We start from the raw sequence: 13157 nt of genomic DNA, 5'->3' as shown, positions 1-13157 counted from the left end.
TCTTGGAAAATACTATGTAGCCTTTGACAGAAAAATTCTTCTAGAAACAAAATTTTATTTCCTAGCATGTTAAGCCCTGAAATTATAGACACTGGATCTAGATTCTAGAATGTTTGGTACTTAGTAAATATTCAAAGTTAATGATGCAAATTATTCACATAAAATGCTTTAAATGTTTTCAATTTCAAGTCAATGCAATTGATATGTCACTTTTGTGTTACTATTTTAGCTAAAACATACGCTTTGTGTGGGATGACTTGATTTTTCTGCGGTTAACGGTTACTTTTCGGTACTTGGCCATGTAATTTGTTTCCTGATTCTCTCTGGCATGAAGTCTTAAGGAGACATGGGAATGTGACAGAAAGACCCAGGCATTGGAATTGTCTAAGCAGTTATTTAAATATATTTTCATAATCATATTTCCAAAATCCAAAGCACTGCTTATAACTTACATCTTGAGTCAAAGTTTCAAGAGATTTCCCTCTGCTGATCCTCTGGCTGTTAGATCCGTGTCTTAGTGACCTAAAACAACCATAATCACTGGTCAATACATCTGAAGATCAAATTTGATTTTTAAGCAGTGACCATGATAAAAACAAAATAAAACAATTTTTCTGATACATCACAAATGCCTATTATTTCTTTTTGTAGCAAAAGCTTATAGTCTATCCAAATGTCTTTGATCCCCTCTAATAAAATTCAGAATTTTCCCTTCTGATCTTAAAAGTGAGGATTTGACTGTCACTAAGGAAAAGGTTTTTGAAGTGAAGATCTTTGAATCTGATCGTGAGTTTTATTACCCATACCAACAGCAGATAGAAGTCAGTCCCTCCCCGGAGCCTGAATGCCAACCTGGCCGAAGGGTGTTGGCTGCGTACAGTACAGTGAGCATTTCCTGTAAAAGTCCTCTCCTTAGTGTCTCCCCAGAGTACTCGCCTGCGCTCTTGGCGGATATGATGCTGCACGCTAAGGATGGACCTTTCCTTTGCTGGCTGCCCTTCGAACGATCCACTCAGCATGCGCTGGCGAGTGCAAGCTCTAGGGAAAAAAAAGCCCTAGATAAATGCATGGTTTATACATTTGGGATGAGTAATACAAAAATGCTCATTAGTCTTATTATTTCAAGGAAACACCAATGATAAGGCAAAATATAGCAACCAACATATAAGTACAAAGGAAAATGAACTTCAGGCTCTATGTCAAGAACACTTACAGAGCAGAAGAGTCACTGCTATGAAGAGGTGCTGCAAAATAATTAGAAAGCTCCCCTCCCCACTTAAAAAAAATGGTAGCGGTTCTGTGAAGATTCTGTAAGCAGTAAGGGCAGCCTGCTCAGGCAATCATGATGTTGGTTTTGAATTTAAACGGGTTTCTAATTAAATCCCATAAGGATAGATTTGTCCACCTAGGCCTCTGGAATGATGAAATATATGTTCCAAGGAGATTTTGCAGAAGTTTAGGAAAATAAGAAAGCATAAAGTTTGGAGGCAAAAATGAGTTGTAAATAGAAGTGACTAAAGTTGAAATCATGCACAAAAATGTGAATGTATTTAACATTACTGAACTGTTTATTTAGAAATGGTTTAGATGGTAAATGCTGTGTTACATGTGTACATGTATTTTTTTTCCCCACAATTAAAAAAAAAAGACATAATACAGCTTTTGGAATTATTACCTAGAGAAACCAGGTACCACTTTCTTTGTATTCTCTACATCATGAAGACGCTTTAAAACATGTTCTCTTTAGCCCATAACTGGGCTTGTGTTAATTTCAGATTTGCTAATGAGTGAAGACAATTGGGTGACCCAACACCTGTGGTGTGAACGATTTTGGTGAGAAAACAAAATTTCTTTTTCAGAAAGCTTTCTCCAGCTGGGAATGACAGAAATTCCCTTGAGAATTATTTTCAAGTAGAAGTAAAACAATACAGAGGGTTGAAAGAACTGTGTGCCAGAAGTTACACTGTCACTAACTGGTTGGGTGACTTTTGGGCTCAGTTTCCTTATTGGTAAAATGAGGAGAAAGACTTTCTTTTGAGGCTAACTTACAGACTTAAAATGTGATGATTTTACAATATGCAAATCTTAAGATGCTGTATTTGTTCAACATATGAGTACAGATACTTTTGCCACTGCTTCACATACACTTTCTTATTTACGTTTCTTAAAATGCATTTCTAGAATAGCTCTGAATTACATTATTACTATCTGTCTCAGAGTTAAGAACTTCAAGAAAAGGATCTGTATCTGCTTAGCACACTTAAAATAGCACCTCTTATAATATTATGAATATATGTTTAAGCATTTAAAAATGGTTTTGATGTGGATGAAGATAATTATGGTGAATATCTATGAAAAATCATACAAATTCAATGACTGTAGATGCATTATTGGAAATAAAGCCCTAATAAGCACTATTCTTGGTTTAATAAGCAGCACGAAACAACTTTTCTACAGACACATAAATTCATCTAAAGAAAATGTGGAAAAACCTAATTACATTATACAAAGGGACCAGTGGCCGCACACAGGTTCCCGGTAAATGAGGGAGGACCTCAGACCGGTGGACATCAATCTGGGCTGGGAGAGAGGGGCCTGAGCACAGGGATGGGAGGGAAGTTTTGTGATACTTTGGCCCTGAAGACACCTGGACATCGAAACAGGAAAAGAAGGAGTGTCATACTAGAATGTTTCTGCATAAATAAAACAGCCTTTGTCTCATTCTTTGGTCATGTAAAATATTTTGCTATTTTAGAAAAATAACAGTGTTGGCAGAAAGTTATTAACTCAATTGGACATAATTAGATTTACTAAGAGGTTACATAAGCTCTAATCCAGTGTGCCCAGGTTCATACACAAGCATGGTAAAAGTTTGCTTTATTATTTTTTAAGGGAAACACAATGTTACCATATAAAAGCATAATAGAGTAATGCAATCACAAACTACCAGTGTTGTAACATGCACAATATAGTTACAGACTCCGACAGAAATGGTTCTGATAAGTAACACGAAGTGAGAAACGAATACTTCACCTATATGGAAGCACAGAAAAATGACTCGTTTCATACTCCATGTTCCTGTAGCATGTTATTAACCAAGCTTTTTAATGCTTATGGCATTTTCTTATTATTAGTTATCCTCCTTACTAGACTCTGAGTTCTTTAGGGATCACTTTGTCACTCATCCTCACATTCCTAGAAGTTCAGTTCCTGTCCCTCCCGCCAGCTGATGGACAGAATGAATAAGAAACAAGGTGGGGGTGGGGCATGGAAGGAGAGTAGGGGCAGGCGAGGGGACTGTGTGGGCCTGATGCATCCTCAACTTGCTAGTCTCACGGTTCAAAGTTGCGCAGTAGGTTTGCAGTTTCATGCCCAGTAGTGCAGCTGTGGATAGAAAGTTCTGCCTTTGAAAGCCTCACGCAGAAGATCAGTTGAGAAAACACAAGATTTAGAACCACACACTTTTGACTTCAGCTTTTACAAGCTGTGGGACCTTAGGCAGGTGATGCATTAGGCGCATTCTCTGAGCCTGTGTTTCCCGCGTATAAAGTGTAGAGAACAATAATGCCTTTCCTGCTGACTTCAGAGGGAATAGGAAGAAGCAAAGATGATTATGAGTGTGAAAGTACTTTGGAAGCATTGACACTTTATTTAAATTTTAGTTGCTATTACTTCCTATGCTGTCTTGTCCCATGTCATGGTTGATGTTAAAACACTCTACAGAGTGCTGGGGACTGCACAGCAAGTGTGGCAGAGGGTCATGTTGGAAGGTGAGTCTTTTCTGTTCTGACTCTGATCAACAGTGACATCTATTATGAGCTGGTGCTACAGCCTCCGGCCTGGGCTCCATGCACCCACGCTCAGTAAGTGTATTGTGTTGTTATTGCAAGCCAAGCGTTTTCTAAGATGAGCATCCACAATGCTGTCCTGGTATACAGGTTTCTAAGCCTGGCCCCAATGATCCGCTTCTCCTGGTTCTCATGCCCTTGGGTGAGCCCCTCACCTTGAGTGTGGGCTGACTGCCTTCTAAGGAACGGAAGGCACAAGTGATGGGACAGGTTTACAAAACACTGTGACTTCTGTCTTCTTAGCACTCTCTCTTTCTCTCTCTGGCTGACACCCTCTTGCCCTCTTGCTTGCTTGCTCTGTTGAGCAAGCTGCTCTGTCGTGTGGTGCTCCACGGAGAGATCCACTTGTCAAGGGATCGAAGGCAGCCTCCCGCTAACCACTGAGGCCTTCATCTAACAGCCTGTGAGGAGCTGAAGCCTACGAATAACCGCATGATCTAGGAAGGCGCTTCTTCCCGTTCAAGTCTAAATGCATGCAGCTCTGAGAAAGACCCAAAGCTAGAGACCCAGCTCAGCTATGCTCAGATTTCTTGCTAAAACTGTGAGATAAAAAATGTGTTGTTTAAGTCATTCAAGTTTTGGAGTACTTTGTTATGCAGTGATAGATAAGTAAGGCAGTTATTTTCTCTGCCTTAAACCCTTCACCTTCCTATAGCTCTTGAGAAAAAGATGAAGCCTAAAGCCCAGCGTGGCTTGCAAAGCCCTGTTTGGTCTCCCTCTAATCTCCCTGTCCAGTGTCATCTTTTACCTCATTCTCTCCATGCTACTCTCTTTGGTCTTTCAGTTCCTCACATACACCAAGTTCCAAAGAGCTCTTAGAGAGCAGGGGTTGTCTTTAAAGTTGTTCATGATTATTTTCTCAGTTCTTGTACAGTAGGCACTCAATAAACATTTGTTGAATGAATGAACCTTGACATTCTGTAAAGATCAAATATTTTAATTTCTTTCTTCATCATTCATGCTCAAGAAGCATGAAGATAATCACAAACAAAACAGCAGGTGTTCCAAATATGCTTTTTAATGGGGGAGTTAAATAATTTTAGTTTTATCTCAAGTCAGAACACTATGCCGCTCAAGAACAATGCGCTGTGTACCTGTAATAGACAAGACCCTGAGACAGTAATGAAAAAAAAAATCAGACATTTCTTCTTGCAAACCAGAAAATTTATCGCTCTTTATCTGTGTTGTATGTGAAAGCTATTAAGGAAACCTGAAAGGCAGTGCGGAGCAGAGCAGACTCTTAACAGCTGCACTTATTTCAGTTTCTTAACCCGGAGATCTGCTCTGTCACTGGGAACATGGTCTCCATATATCTTGTCTTCTAGGACTCTGTTTGCAAGCTGAAACAGTAGATGACTAAGGAGTTTGAAACTTTTAATATTTTATATATAAAAAATGAGATGCACACACATCATTAAAGTTACTCAGTTAGTCATAGATTTACCCAGAAGGAGAAGTACTTGAATGTTCGACTAAGTTATATTTTGCCACTTTAAATTTTTCATTAGGACTGAGATGCCTTTTGGTCTCACATAAGGATAAAAGAAGATGTTTTCAGGAAGAAAATGTTCACTTATTTGCTGCCCAGAGAAAAAGCAGCTTTGCTTTAATGATAGTGAAAAAACACACTGTGATCTGCAGGAACGGCCTCCCTTTTCTTAGGGGAAAGATTGTGATTGCGTAGTGTCATGGAACAAGGTCTTTCACATCTTCCCTATATCTCTTCATAATGGCAAGTACTAGAAGGCCAGTTTCTTAGAAACTCCATCTAGTGGCTCAATATTAAAAAAAATTGGTCTGCCTACTTGGCTTCTGGAAGTGGGAGGCACAAGGCTTCAAGTGTCTGGTGAAAAATAATGAAGTCTTTTGTCTTGCTGGAGTGAGGAAATTCTCCATTATGCAGGCATATGTAATCCCTTTATTCCTGTTCCCTGGAGGAGAATTACAGTGAGGGCATTTTCCTTTTCCCAGTTGGGGTTAATGCTATGCCCTCTCTACCTTTGAAAGTAAAACAAGATGAGGACCCCTGAGGATGATTCAAATGTGGGAATATTCTTCAGCAAACACACATTCCCAGTTGCAAAAATATTACCCCTGGTTTCTTGCCAAGCCTTTGAAAAAAAAAACATATGAAAGATTGATTCTTTTTTTTTTTCCTGCATTGCCTTTGTGCTGTGGAATTTCAATTGCCCCTTATATGATAGCCATATATATATAATCTCTTATGGAGGCTGGGGAAGAGAATCATGTGCTGAAATTGTCTCTATTTTTCTTGACACTTCTCCATCTAAAATATTTTAAAATTGGCCCAAAGATTATGGTTATAAGAGAGATCTTTGGGGCTTTATTAGCCTTTAAACACCACTAGTTGTTTATAGACACGGTACCAGGGGGTCCCCCGTTCCTTTCTTCTTTGTCTCCATGTCTTCTTTCTTAATGTCCCAGAACAAGGGTGTGGGAAAAGCCTGTACATTCTATAATGAAAGAGAGAGGCCTAGGAGTCTTCAAATTATTTCCACTCATTATAGAAAAGTTAGATTACACGATCCCATCTGGTATTAAATGTAATTACCATCGAAAGGAACTGCAATGTAACTTTGCAGAGCATTACATGTGTGGGATTTTACTCAAATCTTGAGTGCCACAAGGTAATACATTTTAAAGTATTATCAGAGGTTGGTTAATGTAATGTAATCACATTAGCAGACAACAGGAAAATAGTCCTTCAATGGTAATTATGTAAAACTACGACTGCATAACTGTGTAAGAGAATAGATAATGAGTATTTCCTGGAAATGGCTCCTACCTGACTCCAAGAGAGTGACAATGTGATCAGCCCAAGTAGACACAACAGCGGATGCTAATGGGTGAGCTCCTTGGTAATGGCCCCTTGCTGAGATGAGGAAAAAAGCTGCATTTACTACTCCTTTGTGAGTCAGCTCTGTCCTGAGTAAATGGAGCTGGCTCCTTAATAGCACCTACTGCTTAGTTCTTCCTAATCTTGTGTTATTCATAAAAATGTTGTCATATGCAGCTATGTAAATACATGGGTGACCAGAACCTCATTGTAGGTAGAAAATAAAATAAAAGAAATCTTGAGTGTCTTTATCTTATGCACATACTATAAACAAAAAAGAAAATTAACTCATGAGAAATCCATGCCTTGAGCGTATCTACTAAAATTCAGCAAATAAAATGCCTGCTACCCCACATCATTCACTGGGGTTTAAATTTAGTAACCCACCTACTGATTCAGAAACATGTAAATTACAATGCAAAGATCAATCTTTTTATTATAATACAAGTGAAATTTTGCAAATGTTGCAGAAACTGTACTAACCAATTTTTCTACAGATAAGTATTTTATTTTCCTATATTATTACTTTACACTCTAATGGTGCAATAACAAAGGAGAGATCTTGTTAAAATGTCTTCCCCTCTTTATAGTTTTGCCTTTCCCAGAATGTCATACAGAAGGTAGCCTTTTCAGATAAACTTCCTTCACTTAGGAACGTGCGTTCACATTTCCTCCATGTCTTTTCATAGTTTGATGGCCCATTTCTTTTTCATCCATTGTCCGGATGTACCATAGTTTATTTAGCTGTTCTCCTACTGAAGGACATATTGGTTACTTCCAAGGTCTGGCAATTATGAATAAAGCTACTATAAACATCTATGCATGTCTATGGAGTCATATATCTATGTATTTCTATGTATGTAGATGTCTGTGGAGACAGTAAAAAGAGCTGTGGTTGCCAGGGGTTGGGGAGGGAGAGGCATGAATAGGCAGAGCACAGAAGAGTTTTAGGGCCGTGAAGCTACGCTGTGTGATGCTATAATGGTGGATACATGTTATTACACATTTGCCCAAACCCATAGAATGTACAACACCCAGAGTGAACCCTAATGTAAACTAGGGACTTTGGGTGATAGTGATGTGTCAATGTAAGTTTGATTAGTTGTAACAAATGTACCACTCAGGTGAGGAATGTTGATAGTTGGGGAGGCTGAGCTTGTGTGGATATGGGAACTCTCTACACCTTTGTTTAATTTTGCTGTGAACCTAAAACTGCTCAAAAAAATAAAGTCTATTTTAAAAAAAATCTTCCCATACCTGTTTGGAAAAATTCAATAGTAGCCCTCCTAATCCATAGCACTATTAAAATCACTTTGGGGTTTATCTAAAAATAATCTACAAATCATATACTATCTTAAGAAAATACTAGATATTTTCATTACCACAAATAATGTGTTATCTAGGAAAATATGTTTAGAATATATTATTTTAGTTCAATTTAGTTATTTTTGCCACTTTAAAATTTTTACTATTTTATGTTTTGTACAAATGCATACACCTACAGATCTTATCTTACAGCTCTCTGAACACACTTAATTTTCATCTGTATTCAGTTTCCTTACCTCCAAATAGTCTTTCAACTAATCTACAAGAGTATTTAAGTGTCAGGAGAACCTTAAGGAAAAAACAACAACTAGGCAGCCTTAATAGAATCATAAAGATACATATTTACGACATTAATACTCAATACTGTTTTCTTAAAATCTGGGGTTATTTTTGCCATAGGTTGGAAATCAAAAATTGCTGCTGTCTCAGGAGGTTGACCCAAACCTCGAGCCTCAAGGATGTCTGTCCTCCTCCCTCTTGTCTGCAGGGTCATTCCAGCACCCGCCCTCCCCACCTCTGGAGTCCACGGAGGAGTCAGCAGGTCCAGCTCAGAGGTGTGTGGGGTGCTGAAAGGGGCACGGGCCCTCTCAGAGCTGCTGAGGGTGTCTTGCTAGTCATGCCCTGAATGTGAAGTTGCAGAGAAATAATATGACCCATTCCAAAGTTGCTGAATGGCTGGGCTCACTGATGAAACAATAATCTTAAAAGGAGAACATGCCAAATGGGAAAAAGCAAATGCCGTAAAATGCTTGGCATGTAGAAGATGCTATAGAAATACATCTTGAATGAAGGAATGAATGTCTTAGGAACACTTTGTTTCAGGAAGAAAATTTAGCGAGTGTCATTTAAAAAAACTGTAGCTTAATAAATATGTAGTGATTTATATATTTTAAGTCGTATATAAATTGTATTTGTAGTCAATAAAAAGGATTCTTTTAAAATGATAAATAAGAGAAAGCCTAACCCTATAGATTTCATTAAATGTGCTTAATTTTTTTGTAGTAAGTGGCACTCAACTGAAGACCATTCCTTAGACATTTACAAATTATTAATATAAGTGGATGGCAAAGAAAATTATGTTATAAAACCAAATATCAGAATGCAAATATCATACCAGACAGAGCATTCAAAAAGGTTATAAAGATACTGTCCTAGCTAATGAGATACTCTTGGCAAACCACAAAAGGATGGAGCTTTCTAAAATAATGTAAAATGTTTAATTATTTTATTTTGACATTTCTCTATTCACTCAGCCTAGCAGGAATGATAATGCAGTTTTGCTCAATTTCAGGGCTTTGAATTAGAGGAAATCTCAGTAGAGGCAGTGACGCTTTTGAAAGCACATTGCTATTTGTTTTTGATTTCGTCTGATGCAGAGAAAAGGTCATTGCCTTTTGAAAAGAAGCTTTCCTTAGTGGAGCTGAACGATAGAGTCTAAGTCAGAACAGCAGCAAATTTAATAGCAACCTCGGATTTTATAATTTTGGTGGTGGAACATCCTCTCTTTCACAAAACTCTTCAGGTAAGTCTTGAACAAAACAACACAGAGGCCTGTTTGTACAAGTCAATCACCCGCAAATACATGTGCCAGTATTCCTAAGTTCTGTAAAAATGGCCCACCTTTTTTTTCTCATCGAAGAGTTCTCAAATATATCCAAAACGTCATTTCTATTTCTCAAAACATCCATTAATTTTTAGAAAGTAAGACACAAATGAAAGATGATTGTGTGTAGAATGGGTGGCTCCACCCATGAGGCCCAGGCCTCAGGCTCCGGGGCCCTTCCTCTCTGAAAGACTTGCTCCTCTGTGGGCTGGAATTTCCTGTTCATGGTAATGTATATAACATACTTTTTGCTGGAATAATGTGGATCCTGTTTCAAATGGAAGATGGATATTTGGCAACGTGGGTCCCCCGGGGACTGAGACCACTGGCAGCCCCGAAGCCTAATTAACTGGGCTGGGGACTCAGCTCTCTGCATTGACGTGACATGACCGTGCAGGGAGGTAAAGCTGTTACCCCGTCAGCCACTTCATAGCTGGCTGCAGGCACTTTCCCCAAATCCATTTATCTGAACTATAGACCCTGGGCCAACCCCCTTCTCCAGACAACAGGTTGTTCAACTGGTCAAACCAGACACCTAGAAGTAATTGGTCCTCATCAAGATTTTTGCCAAGACCTTGCCCAACGGGATACATCAATCCCAAACTTTTTAAAAGGATATTTTTAAAGATCAGTTGTATTTACTTTTTAAAGGTACTACATGTGTATGTTTAAAAATTTAAAGGGCGCACAAATAAAAATTTCACGTGTGAAGATGGCAGCATAACGTCACCATTATTTTTTTTTCCCTCTTCTTAGATCCTTGAAATCAAGAGGGAAAATGGGAAACGAAGGGCAGACTCTTGCTGAGCAACTGAAATGTTGAACCGACTGACGTGGGTGGATAAGAACATGGAAAGCAGGGAAGTGGTACCAGGTGGGTCACCATCGCTTCCTGGTGCCCAACCACACTGCTGCCCTCCCCAGAATGGTAACTTACCTGTCGTGTATCTCGAACAGTCCTAAAGTCATGTCAAGTATTCTGCCCAATCAGATCTCCATCCTACAAACACTTAAACCCAAACCCCAAACCTTATAAATACCTACCTGTGATCTATCCCTTCTGACATGTTATTAAGACTACTGAAGTGGTGGTTTCCCTCACTGGAATAAGTATTAAATTTTACTTTGCTTGATCAATAGTTATTCAGACCACCTTTCTGGGCAGTCTCCACAGCAAAGGCAGATGCGAAAACTGAGGGTCAGAGAAGTGAGCTGCTCAAAGTCACAGAGGAGCAGAGCCCAGGGCCAGCCAGGGCCTCTACCTCTGGGCCTCGCACCCTCTTAGAACTGCAGGGACCCTGAAGATCGCCTCCTCCAGGCTTCTGCTGAATGGACAAGAGACATGAGACTTTAAATACACTACCTGTTTTCACAGCCAGGCCTCCAGATACCTTATCTCAGAGATTTGCTTTCTTTGATTTTTCCCAAATATTTGTTATTTTTTGGAAAGTTATTTCTGAGACAATAATATTTCATAAAATATCTTCCTCCTATATCACACTGAATTTAAAGTTTAGGTGATTTACCTCTGTCTGCACCCAAATCCAGACAAATGGCAACCTGTGATACACTTGCCAAAATGATTCAGCGGGGGTCCCTATACTTCTCTTACCTTCCTAGCAAAGAACATCTCAGATGAGACTAAAGACAGTAAGTCCGCGACAATAAAATCTTGGGAAAGTCAAGAGTGATGGAACACTAAAATGACAGTCTCTGCCAGAATAGTTTTATGTGCATCCAGGCAGATCCATGTACTAAAAGATTGAATCTGCACCCTCCTTGACTTAAAGTCTCTTTCCTCTTTTTAAAAGCCTGCTTTCAAAATGCAAATGGTCCTGGGAGAGGCCACTTCTATGCTATCCAGGAACCCAGGCAGAGTTATAGAGAGAATTAACAGAGAAAAAGGTTGAAGCCTAGGGCAGGGGAGTCTCCAGAGGCTGTAAGAAGACATTGCGAGTGTAGAAGCTTTTTCTACTTTCCCATTTTGTGGAAGGTTATTGAATCAATTGCCCTGAGACTACTTTTCTTTCTTTCAGATTTCTTTTTTTCCCTTTTTCTTTTTAGCTGCATTGCTCCTTGGAAAACAGCAAAGAACAATGCCCACAGACGCCCATACACAAGGACCCAGTCTATTCTTGACTTTCTAATGAAGGAGCTCAGGAAACTTCACCCCGAAATATGACTCCTTGGTGTACACAATATTTTGAATTAAAGGCTTTTCAAGATCAAAAAGCATTGGAGGGGGCTTTCCCTCTATCTGCATAAACCGACTGAGGATCAAAAAGATCAAAGGGGGGGAATTCACTTCCCTTCCTCTCTGTGTTATCTCAATATATGGCAAGAAAGAAGACCAAGAATGCAACTAGCACTGGCCCAAATCATTTCAGTATAATATGTGCCTCTCAGGTTAATTTAATTGGCTAAGAGAATCATTTACAAGTCAGTCTGTTTCCCCCATCCCTTCATCCTCCCTAGCAACCATGTATTGCCCCTAAACAGAATTACCTATACCATTCATCTCCCCCTCCCTTCTAAAATGCAGGTATAAAAATATCTCGGTCCCGCTGGGTTATTGGGTAATCACTCTGTGATTCTCCCCATGTGCACGGTAAATAACCCTTTCTCTTATCAATCTGCCGTAATTGTGAGTTGGTCTTTCGGTGAACTTTTGGGGGAAAGGGCAAGTTTCCCCTCACCCCTACACTAACCAATGGATTACATTATAATGCAGATATGATATCATTACTACTAGTAGTAAAAAGATAAATATTCCCAAAGAAAGTGTCAGTTTAATATCTTGCACTTGTCCTTAATTCATGCAGAGATGAGTGCAGCAGCAATGAGGAACCCATTTTTACAGAAGAAAAAGCTAAATGGCTTTCTGAGATCAAATTTGTATTTTAAAAAATCCTGTTTTAGTCCAAATTATAGCATTTTATTTCCTGAGATTCACAGGGTAACACAGCTCAGGTAGCACTAAGGAGCCGTGGTATGCTGGGCTATTGTAAAATACGACTGGCTTCGAGTAGCCCCCAAACTACACCACGCTAGGCAAGTGTGAGGAGCTCCATAATCCCTGGTGATCTTAAAATGTCTTCTTATGTACACCATAAAATTAAAAAGAACATTTCTGTATGTTTAAAAACCAACAACTAAATTTTTTCCTTGCTATGTTAATTAGCAGTAAAGAATGCAATTTTTAGCATTATTGTTATGTGCAGGAATAGAATTTTGAGGAAACATTAGAGACTCTCATCCATCCAGCGCACTCAATTTTATGACCTTGTGCACCTATTGAGTCAGTTTTCATTGTCACACCAATCAGCTCAATCTGTCAGAAAAATTCTGGCTTTATTTTTCAATTCAAATAACATGTAATCATAAGCCCCTGGGACAACCGGGTTACTGCTACGGCCTAACTCTAAGGTAGATGAATTCTGGGAAGGAGTTTTGTCAAAACATTGTCACCTGGATAAATAATAAGGTGTGGTCCAATGGGACCCTTTTTTGGAGAAAGCCACAC

At 39.1% G+C, this 13157-nt stretch overlaps 1 protein-coding gene across 2 annotated transcripts in view; it reads right to left on the bottom strand.

Annotated features, from left to right (window-relative positions):
* Positions 1-13157, bottom strand: part of NALCN (sodium leak channel, non-selective) — a 320738-nt gene that overhangs the window by 50337 nt on the left and 257244 nt on the right. For both annotated transcript variants that reach the window (XM_045567531.1, XM_045567532.1), the window contains 2 exons: positions 937-1038; positions 453-522 (listed from right to left, as the gene is read on the bottom strand). In XM_045567531.1, coding sequence (XP_045423487.1) covers positions 453-522; positions 937-1038 — 172 coding nt within the window. The remainder of the gene's footprint in view (positions 1-452; positions 523-936; positions 1039-13157) is intronic.

This window comes from Lemur catta, chromosome 13 (assembly GCF_020740605.2).
Source record: "Lemur catta isolate mLemCat1 chromosome 13, mLemCat1.pri, whole genome shotgun sequence".
In the NCBI taxonomy this organism is placed as follows: domain Eukaryota; kingdom Metazoa; phylum Chordata; class Mammalia; order Primates; family Lemuridae; genus Lemur; species Lemur catta.
This window is presented reverse-complemented; position numbering and strand designations above follow the sequence as displayed.